Genomic DNA, 19057 nt, shown 5'->3' on the forward strand with positions numbered 1-19057 from the left:
TATTGTTCTACCTCTTTTCCCTCTTTCTCCCTCAAATCCTTGCATAAACACAAGCACATAGCCAACAGCGACTAACGCAGTGACACAAGAGAGATTGATTTTACAGTGCTATAAGGACAACACATGCATACACACACACAAAAACAGCTGAAGAGCTCTAGTGCTCTCCATCCAGAGTGCATGCTTTTCTATGCATATTCATGTGCACACATGAAGGACACTTTACACTGCACTACAGCCTTTATCTCTCTGCCTCTCTCACGCTGGTGTATTTTCTGTGTGTGTATCATTAAGTGTGAGAGAGGTTGCTTTAAAAGTAGCATGCATTCTCTTTGTAACCATACCAACATCAATACCAGCACCCCATACTTCAAGGACCGCCCTATAAACCCTCTTTAGTACTTTTGTCTATTTATTCATATTTATTCTCAAGTCTTTTCCTCTGAGTTATTGTTTCCTCTTCTCAATTCAAAGAAAGGCCTGGGTGTTTACAGGCACCTAGACTTTAGGCTTTCTACCTTATTATTTTAGTTCACCCAAAAATGAAAATTCTGCCACTTAATTATTCACTGTCACGTCGTTTCAAACCCGTAAGACCTTCGTTCGATTTTGGAACACAAATTAATATATTTTTGATGAAATCTAAAAGCTCTCTGACTCTCCATAGACAGCAAGGGTCCTTCCATGTTCAAGATCTAGAAAGTAACCAAGAACATTTACAAATGATTCCATTTGACATCAGTGGTTCAACTGTAATTTTATGAAGCTACGAGAATACTTTTTAGTGCAAATCAATGCATGCGCATGTGTCGTGGTACTCTCCAAAAGGACACTAGGGTGACGCGGAGGAGAAGAATTTTTAAATAAAGTTATTTTATTCTTTTCTTTTGTGCACAAGAAGTTTTCCCATAGCTTTATATGGTTGAACCACTGATGTCACACGGACTATTTTGCCTTGAACATGGTAGGACCCTTGCTGTCTATAGAGGGTCAGAGAGCTCTCGAATTTCATCAAAAATATTTTAATGTGTTCTGAAGATGAACAAAGGCTTTACAGATTTGGAATGCCATGAGGGTGACAGAATAACAGAATTGTAATTTTTGGGTCAATTATCCCTTTAAGATAATTCTATTCTGTCTTCCCTTTGTAGTTTGACATTTTTACCCACAAAGTTGTATTCTGTCTTGTCCTATCCTATCCTATCCTATCCTATCCTATCCTATCCTATCCTATCCTATCCTAATCTGACCTTTCCTGTATCCTATCCTGTCCTATCCTATTGTAATCTGACTTTTCCTTTCCTTTCCTTTCCTTTCCTTTCCTTTCCTTTCCTTTCCTTTCCTTTCCTTTCCTTTCCTTTTCTTTCCTTTATCCAGTCCTGTCCTGTCCTAATCTGACAGTTCCTGTATCCTATCCTATCCTATCCTATCCTATCCTGTCCTGTCCTGTCCTGTCCTGTCTTATCCTATTCTATCCTATTGTAATGACCTTTCCTTTCCTTTCCTTTCCTTTCCTTTCCTTTCCTTTCCTTTCCTTTCCTTTCCTTTCCGTTCCGTTCCTTTCCTTTCCTTTCCTCTCAATTATCCCTTTAAGATAATTCTATTCTGTCTTCCCTTTGTAGTTTGACATTTTTACCCACAAAGTTGTATTCTGTCTTGTCCTATCCTATCCTAATCTGACCTTTCCTGTATCCTATCCTGTCCTATCCTATTGTAATCTGACTTTTCCTTTCCTTTCCTTTCCTTTCCTTTATCCAGTCCTGTCCTGTCCTAATCTGACAGTTCCTGTATCCTATCCTATCCTATCCTATCCTGTCCTGTCCTGTCTTATCCTATTCTATCCTATTGTAATGACCTTTCCTTTCCTTTCCGTTCCGTTCCGTTCCTTTCCTTTCCTCTCAATTATCCCTTTAAGATAATTCTATTCTGTCTTCCCTTTGTAGTTTGATATTTTTACCCACAAAGTTGTATTCTGTCTTGTCCTATCCTATCCTGTCCTATCCTATCCTATCCTATCCCAATCTGACTGTATCCTATCCTATCCTATCCTATCTTATCCTATCCTAATCTGAACTTTCCTGTATTCTGTCCTATCCTATCCTATCCTATCCTATCCTATCATATCCTATCCTATGCTAATCTAACCATTCCTGTATCCTATCCTGTCCTGTCCTATTATAATCTGACTCTGCCTTTTCTTTTCCTTTCCTTTCCTTTCCTTTCCTTTCCTTTCCTTTCCTTTCCTTTCCTTTCCTTTCCTTTCCTTTCCTAGCCTGCCAAATATTGGTGTCCTACCTTTATGTCTATCAACTCTCTCTCTATTCCTGAGTATGTCCCTGCAGCAGCATTATATAAACTGAACAAGTTCATTAGCAGTTAGCTTGTAGCTGTGCAGGAACAGCAGGTTCTGATGAAGGAGGGCAGATCATGCAGAAGAGAGAGGTGCTCACTGAGCATTGTGAACATTGTGTTAAACTCTACATTGTGATACCCATCCTGCTATTTCATGAACCCTGCTGAAAAATAGCTTGAGCCAAAATAAATTCAGTTGCACTGTATGCTGGTGTGGGGCTGGTCCAGATGGTGTGCCAGCAGACGCATGCTCTTCACCAGCAAATCCTAGCTTGGGACACTGGTCAGCTAAAATGGCCTTATTGGTTAATTTAGGCATAAGACATCTTATTTGTTAAAGCATTATAAATAGGGGCATCCCAATCAATTTTCAAGACACTGAATATTGAGTATTTGCCAGAACCTAGGTCTGAGCCAAAACTTGTACTTTCCTAGTGCTTGCTGCACACTTCAAGTACATTATAGTTATTAAAATCACTCCAGAGCCATGCAAAAAGTTTCTCAATGGCAGGAGCTCAAATGTAAAAAGGGACATCTAGCACAATGGAATTACTATAGTAACTATATTTATAGGCATAGTCTGTCAGTCAATCTGAAGCAAAATGCAACCAATAGTGCTGTGTTATGGCAACGACATCTCATATAGTCTGACCGCAAATAAAAGTAAACAGTATAAATGACTTTTGAGTGATTTGTTGGAAAAGTGTGCATTAAATAAGCTAAAGATGGAAGCTTGAACAAGTGAGACGCTCTAGAACAGACATCACTGGTTCTTGTGCATCACCTCTTTTCCTTTTAATGGCGGTAAGCAAACCTACTCTAATGTGCACACTGCCACCTACTGCATGACACCTGTGCGATAGTTGACATAAAATAAATGATCGGGCTTAGGATAGCTTAATCGGCCCCAATACTGAGCCATGAAATCAGCTCTGGACCTCCCTAGCTATAAAACTAATCATAGGCCTCATAAATTAAGTCTATGTAGCAACATTCAAAATAGACAACAATAAATACTATATTGAGTCAGGGCTTTTGTGCGAAGTTTGACTACATTGTTAGGACCAAATGCCCCCAGAAGGATAGTAAAACCTAAAAACACCTGCAATGTGTGAACAAGCCAACTGTCCCAATGAGGAAAACAGTTTAATAAATATAGTAAATGTCTTTATGACATTATAAAAATGCAAAGTCCCCACCATGACAGATGAACAAACCTGCCAGTAATACATAAAATGCAAGATGTAGACTGACAGATATAAGTATCTTTTTCTACAGAATATCGAGCGCATTTCAGTGCTTAAGGATCAGAGTTTATATTCTGCTGATTCACTGCTCTGAAACAGAACTCAGAAACAGAAGAACAGGAAATGAGGAGAATTATGAGACTGACCTGCTCAAAAAGATTCATATAGAATGGAAGACACAGACGGAGAGATACAACAGGCAGACAAATTGGAAGGGTGGATGGAAAGATGATGGATGGCTGAATAAATAGAGAAATGGACAGGCATATGAAAGCATGGTTAGATGAATAATCAGATGCCTAGAAGGATCGATGCTGGGAGTCTGAGTGTGCAGTGCTCAAAGGGTCAGTGCAGGGTCAGATAAATAAGACTCTTCTGAAATATGAATTCATCCTGGAGTCAAAAAGTCTCACATTTGATTTACTAAAAAATACAAACGTCTCATTATTCTTTTATTATTAGTTATACTAAATTATATCTTATCATATATCTAGATATATAAACACCCTAGCAACATCAACAAGCACATAAATACCAATGCACCAATTCACCAGCTTCCACTCTCTCTCTCTGTTTCTCTCTCTCTACTGCTCTCTGTTTCTCTTTGGCAAGTTCCCTTTCAGACGCTTGATGGATCACTGCTGTCAGGCCGTCATCCGCCTCCATATCAGTGCATGTGAGTGTGCATGTGTGTTTGGGTGTAAGAAAGACACTGTGTGAACACCTTCCACATCTCTGCCTCTTCTCTTTACATCTTAATGACTTCATGACATTAAGTCACTTCGTCTACTGCTCACACAGACAGAAAGAGAGAGATAAAAAAACAGAGGAAAATGGCGAAGATATGGGAGAGTTGATGTACAACTGTGAGATGAGAACCAGGAAGATGAAAGCCATTTGTCAAAGAGTATGTGTGTGTATGCGCGTTTGATCATGTGCATGTGTGTGTGTTGAAGATCATTTCCTATAAAAGCAGGAGACATCTGAGGATCATTGATTCTCTTTGTTGCACAGATAATAAATCCCCCAGTTCAATTCACAGTAAGATATTTCATTAGAGGATAGAAGTCTTTAATACCACAGATCAGATGATATGAATGATATATGTGGGGCTACACCTATCACCTACAGCTCATCTTTTATATCCACACATATCCAGCATAATGCAGACTTAAACTCATTGTGACCTATGCCACCTGTCTAAACCTTCTTTCTGGCTCTCTCAGTCTTTCTCTTGCTTTTGCAAACACACCCACACACGTTGGGTTTTCCTGTCTTATGGCGACATAGGCGTAATGTTTTTCATACTGCACAAGCTGATTTTTTTCTATTGCCTTACCCTAACCATAACCCTACCCCTCACACAAAACTACTTGCATTTTTAGATTAAAAAAAATAATAATAAAATCTATCATTCTGTATGATTTATAAGCTGTTTTCCTCATGGGGACCAAAAAAAGTCCCCACAAGGACAAGGATTTTTGGATATTGTGACATTTTGTCCTCATAATGTAAGGTAGATCTAAACCACACACTCACACATTTGTTTTACACCTACCTCTCACAGAAACGTGCACAACACCAGATTAAAAAAAAAAAAAAAGTCCAATTTAGCTTTTTTAACTATTGGGGACCAGAAAATGTCCTCACTAGTGGGTTGTCATATTTCAATATATAAGTAAGGACATTTGGCCCTCACAATTATAGTTAAACAAGCACACACACATACGCTTGTACGTATATGTGGTTTACAGGGACTTTCCACAGACAAACTGTATTTTCTTTCCTCTAACATTACCCCTCACAGAAAGCCTACTGGCATTTTTTGAAATTCAGAAAACACTGTTTAATATGTTTTTTAAGACATCTGGTTGACAGGGACACCAGGAGTGTTCTAATAAGGGTTCTTATGGGTTTATGTTGTAATACCCATTTCAATATACATAATTGTGTCCTCATGAACTACGTATTCAAGCACATTACAGTCAGCACACACAGATATTACAAAATCTACCTCAACAAACAGAAAATCACACCTGACAAATACAAAATGCTGTTATTCTCCTTGAACTTCTGCTTTTTTGAGATATGAAGTTATAGTTCTATTTATTGCAATACTTAGAGTTTCTTGTATCACTCTTCAGCAGTCAGAGCTTTGTTTCTCTCCGGCCACTGAATTTAGTGTTATTAGAAAAATATATGAAGAGTTTATTTGCAAAAAAGACAAACGCCACTTTTTAAATAGAATAGATAAATAGATAAATAGATAAGATATGGAGTTATCTGCTTTTGCCAAAAAACAACTGTTGGAGTTATCTGCTTTTGCTATAAAACAAACTTTTGAGATATAAAAAAAGTTATAATTACTTAATCAAAACAACCCAATTGCAATTTGACTGATATTACTTGGAATGCACAAAAAAACATGATTTCTGAAAATAAATACAAACTGAGTTACCCGTTTTTGCAAATAAACTATTCATATACAACTCGAATTTTGGTTTTGCAGTTGAATGGAATTTGATGAGATATAATGAGAAATTTCACAAAGATCAACTGTCGATCAGCATTCAGCTTTTGCTGTTTAGTGTGGTAAATAAACCATTGCTGGTAGAGGCTGTAATTACATTATCTTTCTCCATTGACAGCTATTTAACAATAATAAAAATCTAGAATTTTGATGGATTATTTTATTTCATTTTATTTTTTATTTTTCTGAGGGCTTGCAAAAGTAGGCAATAGGCTCATAGTTCATGACCGATAAGGTTTTGGGGTCGTCAGTCAATCAGCCTGGTCATGTTGTCATTTCCTGCCACCACAGAGTGATTAGTCACTTTCCGGCTCGGGTAAGATTTCAAATCGCACACTTCCTGCGCTAAGTAAGCAGCTGTCCTTGAATGCTAATGGTTAGCTCTCTCCGGGTATTATAGACTTCCTTGTCTCAGACATGCACTTTGCTTCTCTATCGCTCATCGCTTTTATGAGACTGTTCCTGCTCTAAATTCTGACCACTCTCATTGACAATAAATTGTGTCCTAGTGGGAAACATTTCTATGGGCAGCACCCTGCACTATACTCCTCTTCCCATCACTACATCCCACTTGTGCTGCTTATACCTGTCTGGATATAAGAAAAACCTCAAGAGCTGCTAGAGGCCACAATAATAAAGTCAGTGAAATCATAAAATAACATGCAACAAAATTAGCTACAGACAAAACTATTCCCAAATTAAACAATGTTGAATTAAATCAGAATTTGACTAAAATGTGATAATAAATAAACTAAACTGATAATAAATTAAAACTAATTTGAGAATTTAAAATAAAGTGTTAAACAATATTAGATTTTAGCCAATTGACAATAAATAAATAAATTAATAAAATAAATGTACCTGCGAAATAATAAACTAAAATAAAATAAAATACACAATTTGGATAACAGTGACTACAATAAAAGAATAGCAGGTAAAGCTGATGGTTTGATGACAGGTCTCTGAGTACCGTGTTTATGGTGTCATGCTGCCCTGGAAAAAAAAGACTTCCTGGAAGCCTTCATTGCTGTACAACTTGAGCACCAAGGAGTCAGTAAAACTAAGCCAGGATGGTAATGATTCTTACTCGGTCAATGCTGCTTCAATTAGTCTTTCAGCCACTGTGTGTGTTTGTGTGTGTGACAGCTCTCTTCAGAGTGTTGTGCAGTACAGAACGTAATTGATGTGATAATCATTAGCAAATGGTCATCCGCTTTGTGGTCACTGAAGCTGTGGAGACGCTGACAACAGCAGCAAAACTCTGCGTCTGATTTAATATGAGGCAGCGAGGGATACGGGGAGATAGGAGGGGTGCACTGAGGACAGAATGTGTTGGCGAAAGAGGGCTGAGGGAGTTGCTAAGTGCAGAGAGATGTTCACCGTGAGACAAACACACACACATGCACGTACGCATAACGGACAGGGTTATTACGTTCTAAAGCCAGGCACTCGCAGTAGTTTTTCATTCAGTCTGAATCATGAATAACATTACGGATTACAAAAGGATTACCAGAATTTATATTCTATTCTAATCTAATCTATGCCCTACCAACACACACATGCACGCACACCCAATAGCTCTAGAAGATAAAATTAGACCAAGACAAGCACCGGCATGTCCTTAACTTAGAAACGAATATGAGTAAAGGACACAGAGGGCGGAGGATGAGAAAAGAGGGAGAGAGGATGGTAGGAGGAAAAGGCCTGATAATATTGAGGAAGGGCTGCTATCTATCCCGGGCGGCCGGATCGATGGAGGAGAGAGACAAGATCTATTTCGGCTGGTCTGTTCTCAGGTGGCTAAAGATGGTGAGAATGGGAGATGGAGAGAGAGAGGAGAGATACTTTAACTAATGTTGCACCACTTCTCAAGTTACCTCAAGGGCAGATGGGAAGAGTGGACACAGGTGATAAGCAGAACCCTGGATAATAGAGGGAAACTGAAAAAAGGGGCGTGGAGAAGAAATAGGGAGGGAGGGAGGGAGAGGAGAACAAAGGTCATTGGAGGTCAAAGGAAGACCACAGAGGAAAAGTGAAAAGGGGGAGAAGGAGACAGATAAAGCCGATACTTTCGCATAGCACTATAACGTTTTTCTGCTCGATCTCCCACAGACTTCTGGGAATGCAGAGTTCCAAGACATTAAAGGCACGTTGGAAATTGCACTCAATTGCACTTTCCTCTCCCTTCAACAGCACATAACAAATGTATTTCTTATGATAATTATTAATCACAGAGCACTGACATTCTCCATATGTCTTTGTTGAATTCCATCTCTTAAAGGGATAGCTGTCCCCAAAATGAAATGGTTGTTTACCAGATTGTTCTAAACATGTATGTTTAATTTAATTTCAGCTTTCTGTTTAAGTTAGTTGCATTTAAAAAAAAAAAAAAAAAAAAAAAAAAAATATATATATATATATATATATATATATATATATATATATATATATATATATATCATACTTTTTCCCTAATTTACAAAAGACACCCACTAAAAAGTCATTCAGTGTAACAATCTTGTCAGGCATATTTACAGCAAAAATCAATTTATGACATATTAAAAGATGAATTACTTCACTAATTATCCTAAATACTAATTAGTTGTAATTATACATTTTTTAAATTTGCCACTTTCTTTGGTTTTGCCAATTTATCTGTAAGAATTTTTTACTAATTTAAAACACAATAAAATTAAATATGATCCATTATTCTTTTACATATTTTAATATGTACAAGTAGGAATAAGCATGTCGTTTGAATTTTTAAATAAATATTGTGTTACACTGAATGACAATGTAACATTATTTCAACCAAATTTTGACATTTTATTCTCCAAAAACTTATTTGAAACCTTAAAAGTAGACACTTTATTTACATTTAATGTGTTTTCTATGGACATAAAATCGCTTTTGTAAATTTTTGACATCTTAACATCTTTGACGCGTATAAATTTCCTTTAAAAAAAATTAGCTTTTCGCGACCATAATTCTGTACATTGAAGAATCTTAAGGGTCACTGTGAGAATCTTTCAGAATAGGTTGTCCAATCAATACGGTAATCAATTTAATTATGAGGTTTAATCAGGCATTTCTATGTGAACATTATAAATGTTAAAGAACCCTCCTATTTCTCCCAAATTCACTGAGGACACTGAGGAGAAACTGCCACTATTTAATGAGTAATGTTCTGAAATACATGCTTAATTGAGTAAAGTTTGATTGTTCCCTGGTTAAATTTATCTGCATTTTTCAGTGTAATGACTTTGCAAAAATTATTATCTTGTTTTTTAGAAATTTGCATAATTACTGCTGTACTGTTAATAACATCGAAGAGGGGTGAGCAAGCACAAACTTTACTAATGATGTGCATTCATGGGTGTGTGAAGTACTGTGCGGACACAAACAGTTGGGAATGGTTATTTAAAGATCACTGTTACAGATGTGAGTCTGACGCGCACAGTGCTGGGGATGTTATTTTGAAGATGCAGCTAATTAAACTAAAGCCAAGCTATTGTTGAGTTAGCTAAAGTTAGCTACTAAATGGAACTAAAAATAAAACTAAATACTGTTAAAAAAATCAAGAGTACAACTAATATATGACATAAGTAATGAGCAACAACAAATAAAGAAAGCAAGAAAGCAAGAAAGAAAGAAAACAAGAAAGAAAGAAAGAAAGGAAGAAAGAAAGAAAGAAAGAAACAGGGAAACAGGCAATATTTCTTTATTAAGGTGAATCACCACCATTTGCCTTAAACACAGCTTCCAACCTACTTAGATAAAGATTCATACAACTTTTGAATAGTCTCTAGAGGAATGCCTTCTATCAAAACATCTGCCAGTTGCTTTAGAAATGTTAGAGGAAGGAGCTGGCTTCTGGCTCTTCTCTCCAAAACTGCCCACAGTGATAATATTCAAATCAAGTGATCGAGATAGCCCTGGCAGATGCTGAAGTTCATCTTGGTGCCCCAGCTGTCCAGGTTTTATGATCTCCATTTATATATATATATTTTTTTCTTTATTACATTTTAAGATTGGTGTCTGTGATTAAAGTTTTAATGTTGGCTTTGTGAAGTTTTCTGTGGTTGGGTTTTGTGGAAACAGGGTTTTTAAGATAAATGTTGCAGGTCATTACTGTCACTTTGCTGCAGCAGTTTGGTGTTGTTTGGACATAATTCTTTTTTAAGCGTTGGACAGTCCCTATCATTCACTTTCAAGTTTCAACCATTTTTCTTCTTTGCAGCCTTGCCATATTTTGTGTACTAAGTTATAACTGTAAAGACTATTGTTCTTCAATCACTAAACTACTGGACTGTTAAGGTTACAAACACTCATGCTAAATGGGCCTCCATGATTTGTCCTTTTTGGAAGTCTGAAATGTCAGTTCACAGACGACTTGTACTAAACACTTCTGAAAACAACTGATACACAAACTAGAGAACACAGACAACAGAGATATAAAATGATCACAACATTTGCTTTTTCACTGTAGCCTAGACACATTATATTAACCCATATTATAATAGGTGTCCACATCATTTTGTCTAAACCCCTGTATGAGCACTGTTTAAATCAATTCACTAGAATGAATCAGACTTTTTAATGATACATATGAGGACTGCTACAAACTAACCATCTCATTACAATAAATATCTCCCTGTTTGGCAGTATAAATATATATATAAAAAAAGAATATTAAAACCAGCTATTGTATGCAGCATTAAAGGAGAAGATCACTTCCAGAACAAGAAATTATAAATCATTTACTCACCCCCTTGTCATCCGCGATGTTCATGTCTTTCTTTCTTCAGTAGTAAAAAAAAATATATGTTTCTTGAGGAAAACATTTCAGGAATGTTTTCCATAGTGGACTTCTATGTTGCCTGTGAGTTTTTGGCTTTCCAAAATGCAGTTTAAATGCAGCTTCAAAGGACTCTGAACAATCCCAGCCTAGGAAGAAGGGTTGTATCTAGCGAAACGATCGGTTATTTTCTAAAAAATTTATATGCTTTTTAACCTCAAATTCTTGTCTTGTCTAGCTCTGTTATGTGCATGCGTAGTCTGTGTACACTGTTAGAAAAAAAGGTACAGTTCTGTTGCTGGAGCGGTACCCTAAGGTACAAAGTGAAAAGGTACAAATATGTACTTTTAAAGTATTAAAATGTACCTTTAAGGTACTAATATGTACTGTTTAGGGGTAGATAAGGTACAAAGATGTACCTTTTCACTTTTGTACCTTAGGGTACCGCCCCAGCGACAGAACTGTACCTTTTTTTCTGACAGTGTACACAGACTACACATGCACATCACAGAGCTAGACAAGACAAGAATTTGAGGTTAAAAAGCATATAAGACTGTAATCCGGGTCAACACAGTTCGGGTATGTCGAAAAACTCTCATTTCATTTTCTCCTCCAACTTCAAAATGGTCCTACATTGCTGCAGAAGTACTGACCCACTGTTTACAAAGTCAAAGTGCAAAGAAGATCAAACGCCCTTTCGAAAAAAAAAAGAAAAAAAAAAGGTAAAACAGTGATGTAGGACGATTTTGAAGTTGGAGGAGAAAATGAGAAAGGAGTTTTTTGACATACTCTAAGGGTGTGTTCACACTTGTCATGTTTGGTTTGATTAAAATGACTCTGGTGCGATTGCTCTGTCAGTGCGGTTCATTTGAGTAAGTGTGAATGCTGCCATCCGAACCCTGGTGCGCACCAAACAAGTGTACAGAGACCGCTAAAAAAAAGGGGCTTGGCCTGCTTCCAAACAAACTCGAATGAAATATGAATGTGACATGTACCAAAGGCTTCTAAATGAACCAAAAACAGGAAGTAAAAAAAAAAAAAAAACTGGAAGTATTGATGCAACATGGCTTCACGCAGGGAACAAGCGGTGTATCCAAAACAAAATGAGCAGAGGGCAAAAGTGGAGCAACGAGGAGGTAAAGTGCCTTTAATGAGCTCTTTGTGAGTTCGCAGGTAGTGAAAATAAAATCATATACACACAACACTGAGTGCGCTTAGTCCAGGAGATGCCATTAGGTGTATTCGACTTAAAGCGGCACTGATCAGACCGCTTTGTCGAACGCACCTTTTACTTTTGTTTGGAGTGTTTGGTAAGTTCCATCACAAAATATACGTCATTCAACCCGACCAATCAGGTTGTGAACGTATCACTATGACTTGAGGTTTGGTATCTTTAGGTTTGCTGTCAAAAATGCCAGTGTGAACGTTAAGCTGCCCAGGAACCAAACTTTTGAAGTTGTATTAAAACTGCATTTTGGAAGTTCAAACTCGCTGGCACCACAGAAGTCCACTATATGGAGAACATTCCTGAAATGTTTTCCTCAAGAAACATAATTTCTTTACAACTGAAGAAAGAAAGACATGAACATCTTGGATGACAAGGGGGTGAGGAAATTATATGTACATTTTTGTTCTGGAAGTGAATTTCTCCTTTAAGTTGACCTACAGTGCAAAAGTACCTTTGCTGGAAAAGCTACATTATTTTAACTGTCACACAAATGAAAAATGTATTTAAGTTAGTAGTGTCACTATTTTTAAAAGGCTATTTCCCAACACTGGCCATGAGGAAGACTGAATGTTTGATTTGTAAGTTAGCTCATCTGAGCTGTGGTCCACATTCTCATTCCACATGCAGAGATTTTATGATGATTTTCATGATGACATGCAGGAACATTTCATGATGATTTTGATCGCTGTTTTCCTTGGTTTGTACCTGCATGATTACATGCACTTAGTGTTAAGTGACACAGTTAAAGAGCATTTGCTGAATGTGCTAATGCAGGACAAAAGTGTGATGTGCAGTCTCAAAGAACTTGCTACCTCTTTAGCTTCATCTCTCAGTTGAAACCCATATTTTATGATGACAACTCAGTGCAAGGGACAAATTGGCGCAAGAGATCAAATTACAGATATTATAGATTTTTCAGTCTCAAACCTATAATTAGCATTTTTATGTGTTGTGATGATTCTTTCGTTCTTTTTGTCCTTCTCTCTTCCTGCATGTTTACGCATCAGTTCATCTGTTCAAGCAGGTTCAAGCAGTAAAGCAATCAGCTCTTCTTCAAGCTTACGAGCTTCCACTTCCAAAAAGCACTAAAATATTTGTTATATAGCTTTTCTATGCTTTTTAGAGGCTTGTGGGTGGTGAGTTTCCACCAATAGTGTATGAGAGTGTGGTTATGGCATAGGTTTATGCTGTCGTTTTATATGCAGTTATGCACAGGGCGCCCAAGCGTAGGAATTCCTGTGGAGAGCAACTGCATGAGCTCATTCAGAGTTATAGAAACCACACACATCAGCACTACAAAGTTGACACTTGAAACATGATGACTGATGTCTTTCTCTTTCTGCTTTTTCTAGGTCTGTGGATCACTCCCCTATCTACCATGCAAGACTCCCCACCCCTTCAGCCATTCAGAAAACCACATCCGTCCCACATTTTATGCCATCCTCATAGGAATACACACTCCCCCTCATTCCCCCCCCATCCATCCATCCATCTGAAACAAAATATCCTCAAACCCCCTGAAGCATTTCGTCAACCCTCTCCTCCGCTGTGGCCAAAGTTCACCAGCAGATACTCATCCCCAGACACATCCTCACCAACCCTACCACTGCAATTACTGCACTGGCTGGCACTAGTCACTTGTGCCTGCTTGCTGCCTGCTTTTTTCAGTCAGATTCCAGGAGCTGTAGCCGGTGAGACGTGGGGTGTAGTCTCAGCGTGCCCCTTTCATTGCGTCTGCAGGAATCTCTCAGAATCTCTAAGCACGCTTTGTGCCGACAAAGGCCTACTTTTTGTCCCGCCAAACATTGACCGGCGAACTGTTGAGCTTCGTCTTGCTGATAACTTCATTCGAGAAGTGGGAGGAGCTGACTTTGCCAACATGACGGGACTGGTTGATTTGACACTATCCCGGAATACCATCAGTCATATCCGGCCACTGGCATTTGCAGATCTGGAAAGTCTTCGTTCGTTGCACTTAGATGGCAACCGAATTTCAGAGCTGGGCCCACGAGACTTAGTAGGCATGATAAACCTGCAGCATCTTATTCTCAACAACAACCAACTCATCAATATCTCCTCCGAGGCCTTTGATGACTTTTTACTCACTCTAGAGGACTTGGACTTATCCTACAACAATCTGCGCAAGGCTCCCTGGGATGCCATTCAGAGTATGGCCAGTCTGCACACTTTAAATTTAGATCACAATCTCATCGACCAAATTGCTGAGGGGTCCTTTAGTGAGCTCTACAAACTAGCACGATTGGATATGACCTCAAATCGCCTACAGACTTTACCACCCGATCCATTGTTCGCTCGCTCCCAGACAGGGGTCATCAGCCCTACACCCTACAATGCCATAATCAACTTAAATTTTGGGGGCAACCCGTTACACTGCAACTGTGAATTGCTTTGGTTGAGGAGGCTGATCCGCAGTGATGATATGGAGACGTGTGCTACACCCCTTCATTTAGCAGGACGTTACTTCTGGTCTATCCCTGAGGAGGAATTTGCCTGTGAGCCTCCGCTTATTACCAGACATACACACAAACTGTGGGTTTTGGAGGGTCAAAGGGCAACGCTCAAATGTCGTGCTATTGGTGATCCAGAGCCAGTAGTGCACTGGGTCTCACCAGATGACCGCATCATTGGCAATTCCAGTCGCACCACATCTTTCAGGAATGGCACTCTTGAGCTGCATGTGACTGTTGCTCGTGATGATGGTACGTACACTTGCATTGCTATTAATGCTGCAGGTGAGGCCACCTCACTTGTTGACCTGAAGGTTATCCCCCTCCCTCATCGTGGAAATGGAACAGTATTGTTAGCTCGTGACCCAGGATCATCGGACATTACCAGGGGGAAGACTTCCAGTGGGCAAAGCCCTGGTCTGGAGACTAACAGTGACCCCCAGGAGGGACGGGAGGAGGGTCAGGCAGAGGGTGAGGATGTGGTCAGCGAAGGGGTTGAGGAGCAGATGGTGGGAGTACAAGGAGTGACCTCCACCTCAGCACAAGTGCGATGGGATAAGGGTCGAATGATGGGAGCCAGCCTGGTGTGGATGTATCAAATACAGTATAACTGCACTGCTGATGAGACGCTAATTTACAGGTGAGTAAAACTGCAAACATAGAAACCATGACATCAACTTTCAGGGTTATTGATGCATTTATAAGGTGATTTCAATTGAAGAACTGAAACAAATGCAATATAGATTGTATGGAATAGAGTGCATAATTCAAAATTGAATTGAATGCCTTTTGATTTCTAATTACATTTGTGAATTGAAGCCATCAAAACCATCTTTTTTTTTACACTAGAAAAGCAAAGTTTATCAAGAAAATTTTAAAATTTAAATTAAAATGTACACATGGCAGTATTTTCAAAATATTTTTTTCCCATTATGAACTGATACAAATTAACCCCAAAATATATCCATTCAAGTTTTAGCAGACAATTCATTAAGTAACTTGCAAGAAGTTCCAAATATCTTTTTTTGTGAAAATTAGCAGAAAATGTCAAGTGTTAGATCTCAAGATCAAACATGACTTCCAAGACTTCAACTAAAACAACTGCAAAAACTGTGCCAGTGCTGTCTAGTGCATTATTGGGTCACTGAGAATGACTCACCACAGATGATTCATGTCACTGAGTTTAGTGAGCAATTTTTAATTTTTATTTTTTTGGAAATTAACCAGACTAGCGTATGCTGACTAAATTTGGATTTCAAGAATAATTCACTGAAACTGACATTAAAGTGATGGACTGGAATTTCAATAGGTCTCAAACAACAGGCTTTTAAATATGATCTACTGTCATATTACAGGCTAATTGTTCAGAAAACCACTTATGTGCATTCAGAGCCAGCTTATATAACCCATTTAATATGACATTTAACAGCATTGCAATAATGAATATGCCATGCTCTGATTCTTGTCAGCATGAATCGTGATAATAATGAGCTCCATGTTGAACCTGAGGCAAAGGCAGTCCTACTGCTTTCTCATGTTATCAGTGTCTGTGGCTCTAGTAGCAGCTTCAGCCTAGTGGTTGTCAGACATTTTCGGAGCATGTTCAATACATCTTGCACTTCTCTGAGACATTATCTATGGCAAGTGACATACGCCCTCTTGCTGTCTGTCCTTCATTAAGGGGCCAAGAGGGACTGAATGTGTGTATGTGGTGTGGGAGAACTACAAGCTTCTGACACCACAGACATTGAAACTGACAGGGGGGCTGGTAGGGAGAGAGAGAGAGACAGAAAGAGGGAATGGGAAATAAAGAAGAGGGGTGGGACAGAGATAGAGATAGAGAGTTTGACAGAGGGCTCAAGGGATAGAATAATGAAGTCTTTAAATGAGCTTAAACTGCAGTGCCAATAAGTATGTCACAACCTATCTTGCTGACGGCCACCACAACAACAGGAAGAGGAGCAGAGAGTGAAAAATCGAGAATGAGAGAGATTATAGGTAAAGGGAAAGCTTTTATCTTGGCTTTGGTTTGGTGTCTGGATGTATAGTTTTTTTTCAAGAACAAGAAACAGCAGACAAGGTGTCTCAGTGGATGCACAGACGAAATGCAAAAAGAAAGAGGTAGATCCTGTTGAGGGAAGCAAGAAAGAAAAAGACTGACATTAACTGGGTGAGGATGGGAGGAAAGAGTGTGACAAGAAAAAGGCAGGGTTGAGTTTAGAGAATAAAAGCAGTCTGTTTATGAAGATTAAGTTGGTGGAGACAAAAGATGAAAGTCTTTTCTGTCTCCTTCCCCTTCGTTCAGGCTCCATCCCTCCTCTCTCTCTCTATTATTAGAGTGTTCTAATAATTGCCTGTTTCTGTGTCACCAGTTTCACAAAACATTTCCCTGTCAGTTTTTACTGCAGAATGGATGTGTATGAGTGTGTGTTGACGTATGACAAGACGAAATCCAAATTTGTGCAGTTCCATCTCACAAATTCAGACACACAAATTAAAGCCCCTAGAAGAAAAGGTCAAACCCACTCTTCTGAAACATTACGAGTGCTGACAATCCAGAAGAAAATTGTATTGATCTATGGCTGTTTTACTGTAGCTCAGGAGACCTAATAGAGTTTTCAATAATTTTCTATTTCATGTATCAACAGAAGAGGAAGAACAGACATTAGAAAATTGAATCAGAAAATTGTTAAGATATGGTACAGTAAAATTATAGAGCTGTGACAGTTCACAATAAAAATTCCCTTCATTTACTCACCCTCATGTTGCTCCAAACCTATGACTTTCAGCTAAATATCCTGACCATTTGTACCCCATTTATAAAGTTATCACCAAAAAGTTGTTTTTCAGTGAAAACCTTGACATCCACCTCTATCTCTTCTTGAATTCATTAAATTCCATGAGAGATGTAGCCATGTCTGATTCACATGGATAAGTATAGGCTACTTAGGGCTTTGGGTGTGCGCTTAAACAAATATGCACAAAAATATGTCAAAATGTCAGCATTGTGGTCAGTTATGTCGTAAGTGAACATAAACAGTTGGGAAACTAATTGAATACTAGTATATTAGATTGGTGTATTCGGTTTTAAAGTGACAGCAGCCTAAAAAAAAAACCTGTTGCTGTCTTTGTCATTTAATGTCAACTAAACAACAAAAGTAATCAAGAGAATCATTCACTGCTTATCATTACATAACTTTAGTAACTTTAATAAGACAAAATGTACGTATGTATGCATTTCATTCATACAGGTAAGACTATGCAGTGTTTTATTTTTACATTTGAGTGATTAATTTAGTTTTGCTTAGGGCTTAGTTTTGCTTAACCCCTTTAACTGTCACCCCCATTTTTGAACATGACAGGAAAGTGCAGTATCCAAACTCAAATTGTTATAAATGATTTTGATACCATTTCCATGCTAATGTAATGTCTAATTTTAAAATTGCTTTCACCGGATGAATTTTGAGGTTTTATGCTTTCAGTTGATATATAGTTTCTGATGATTTCTAAAATATGGCAGCGAAACAACACTTTTTGTGACAAAGGTCAGAACTCCTGTTATGATGCAGATTTTTGAGGCACATTCTTGTCAAAAATGAATCTATTACTCTTCCTACAAAATTTGTAACAAAAAGCAGTGGTAAAATTTCTATTTAGGAGTCTTAGACCTTTCCAACAATATATAGTTTGTCATGATTAGATTAGGATTTATTTGTAATATAGTAAAGTAAACTGAGAGGACAGGTGACAGTTTAAAGGTTAAAAGTCTAGAACAGGCAGTGATCTGATTTGCCAATGAACTGTACATTTTTAGTGAATTAATTATTCATTTTCACAAATTCAGTCAGAATGACTTGCTGAGCCAAAGATTTGGTCACAACGGGTAATAGAATAAAAGTTAGTAACACATATTTTTGAATAAAGAAATACACAATTTTTTTTAAATTTGGGGTTGGTAAGATTATTTGGTAACACTTTACAATAAGGTGTCATTTGTTAACATTGGTTAATGTATTAACTAAAATGAACTAACAATGAACAATACATTCTTTACACTAATAATGTTTGTTAAAGTTAATTAATAAAAATACAGTCAGTTCACAGTTCATTGTTAGTTTGTGCTATTTCACAGTGCATTAACTAATGTTAACAAACACAACTTGTGATTTTAATAATGCATTAGTAAATACTGGAATTAAAATTAACTAAGGTTAATAAATGCTGTAGAAGTATTTTTCATTCTTAGTTCATGTTAACTAATGTAGTTAACTAATATTAACTAATTAACCTTATTGTAAAGTGTTAACGATAATTTAAGACATCTCTCATTCTCTTTTTGTCAGAAAATTCTAAATAACGGCATTTATTTGAAATATAAATCTTTTGTATCATTGTCTTTTACTTTTGATCAACTTAATGTGTCCTTGACCGATA

The 19057-nt window shown here is 37.7% G+C and overlaps 2 protein-coding genes across 3 annotated transcripts in view; one reads left to right on the forward strand and one right to left on the reverse strand.

Moving 5' to 3' along the window:
- pcxb (pyruvate carboxylase b) overlaps nucleotides 1–19057 on the reverse strand; it is a 203517-nt gene that overhangs the window by 63146 nt on the left and 121314 nt on the right. The gene's annotated exons all lie outside the window — the stretch shown is intronic.
- LOC127168096 (leucine-rich repeat and fibronectin type-III domain-containing protein 4) overlaps nucleotides 1–19057 on the forward strand; it is a 28172-nt gene that overhangs the window by 3765 nt on the left and 5350 nt on the right. For both annotated transcript variants that reach the window (XM_051114649.1, XM_051114650.1), the window contains exon 3: nucleotides 13508–15263. In XM_051114649.1, the coding sequence (XP_050970606.1) occupies nucleotides 13534–15263 (1730 nt within the window). In that variant the 5' untranslated portion in view covers nucleotides 13508–13533. The remainder of the gene's footprint in view (nucleotides 1–13507; nucleotides 15264–19057) is intronic.

Source organism: Labeo rohita, chromosome 7 (genome assembly GCF_022985175.1).
Source record: "Labeo rohita strain BAU-BD-2019 chromosome 7, IGBB_LRoh.1.0, whole genome shotgun sequence".
In the NCBI taxonomy this organism is placed as follows: domain Eukaryota; kingdom Metazoa; phylum Chordata; class Actinopteri; order Cypriniformes; family Cyprinidae; genus Labeo; species Labeo rohita.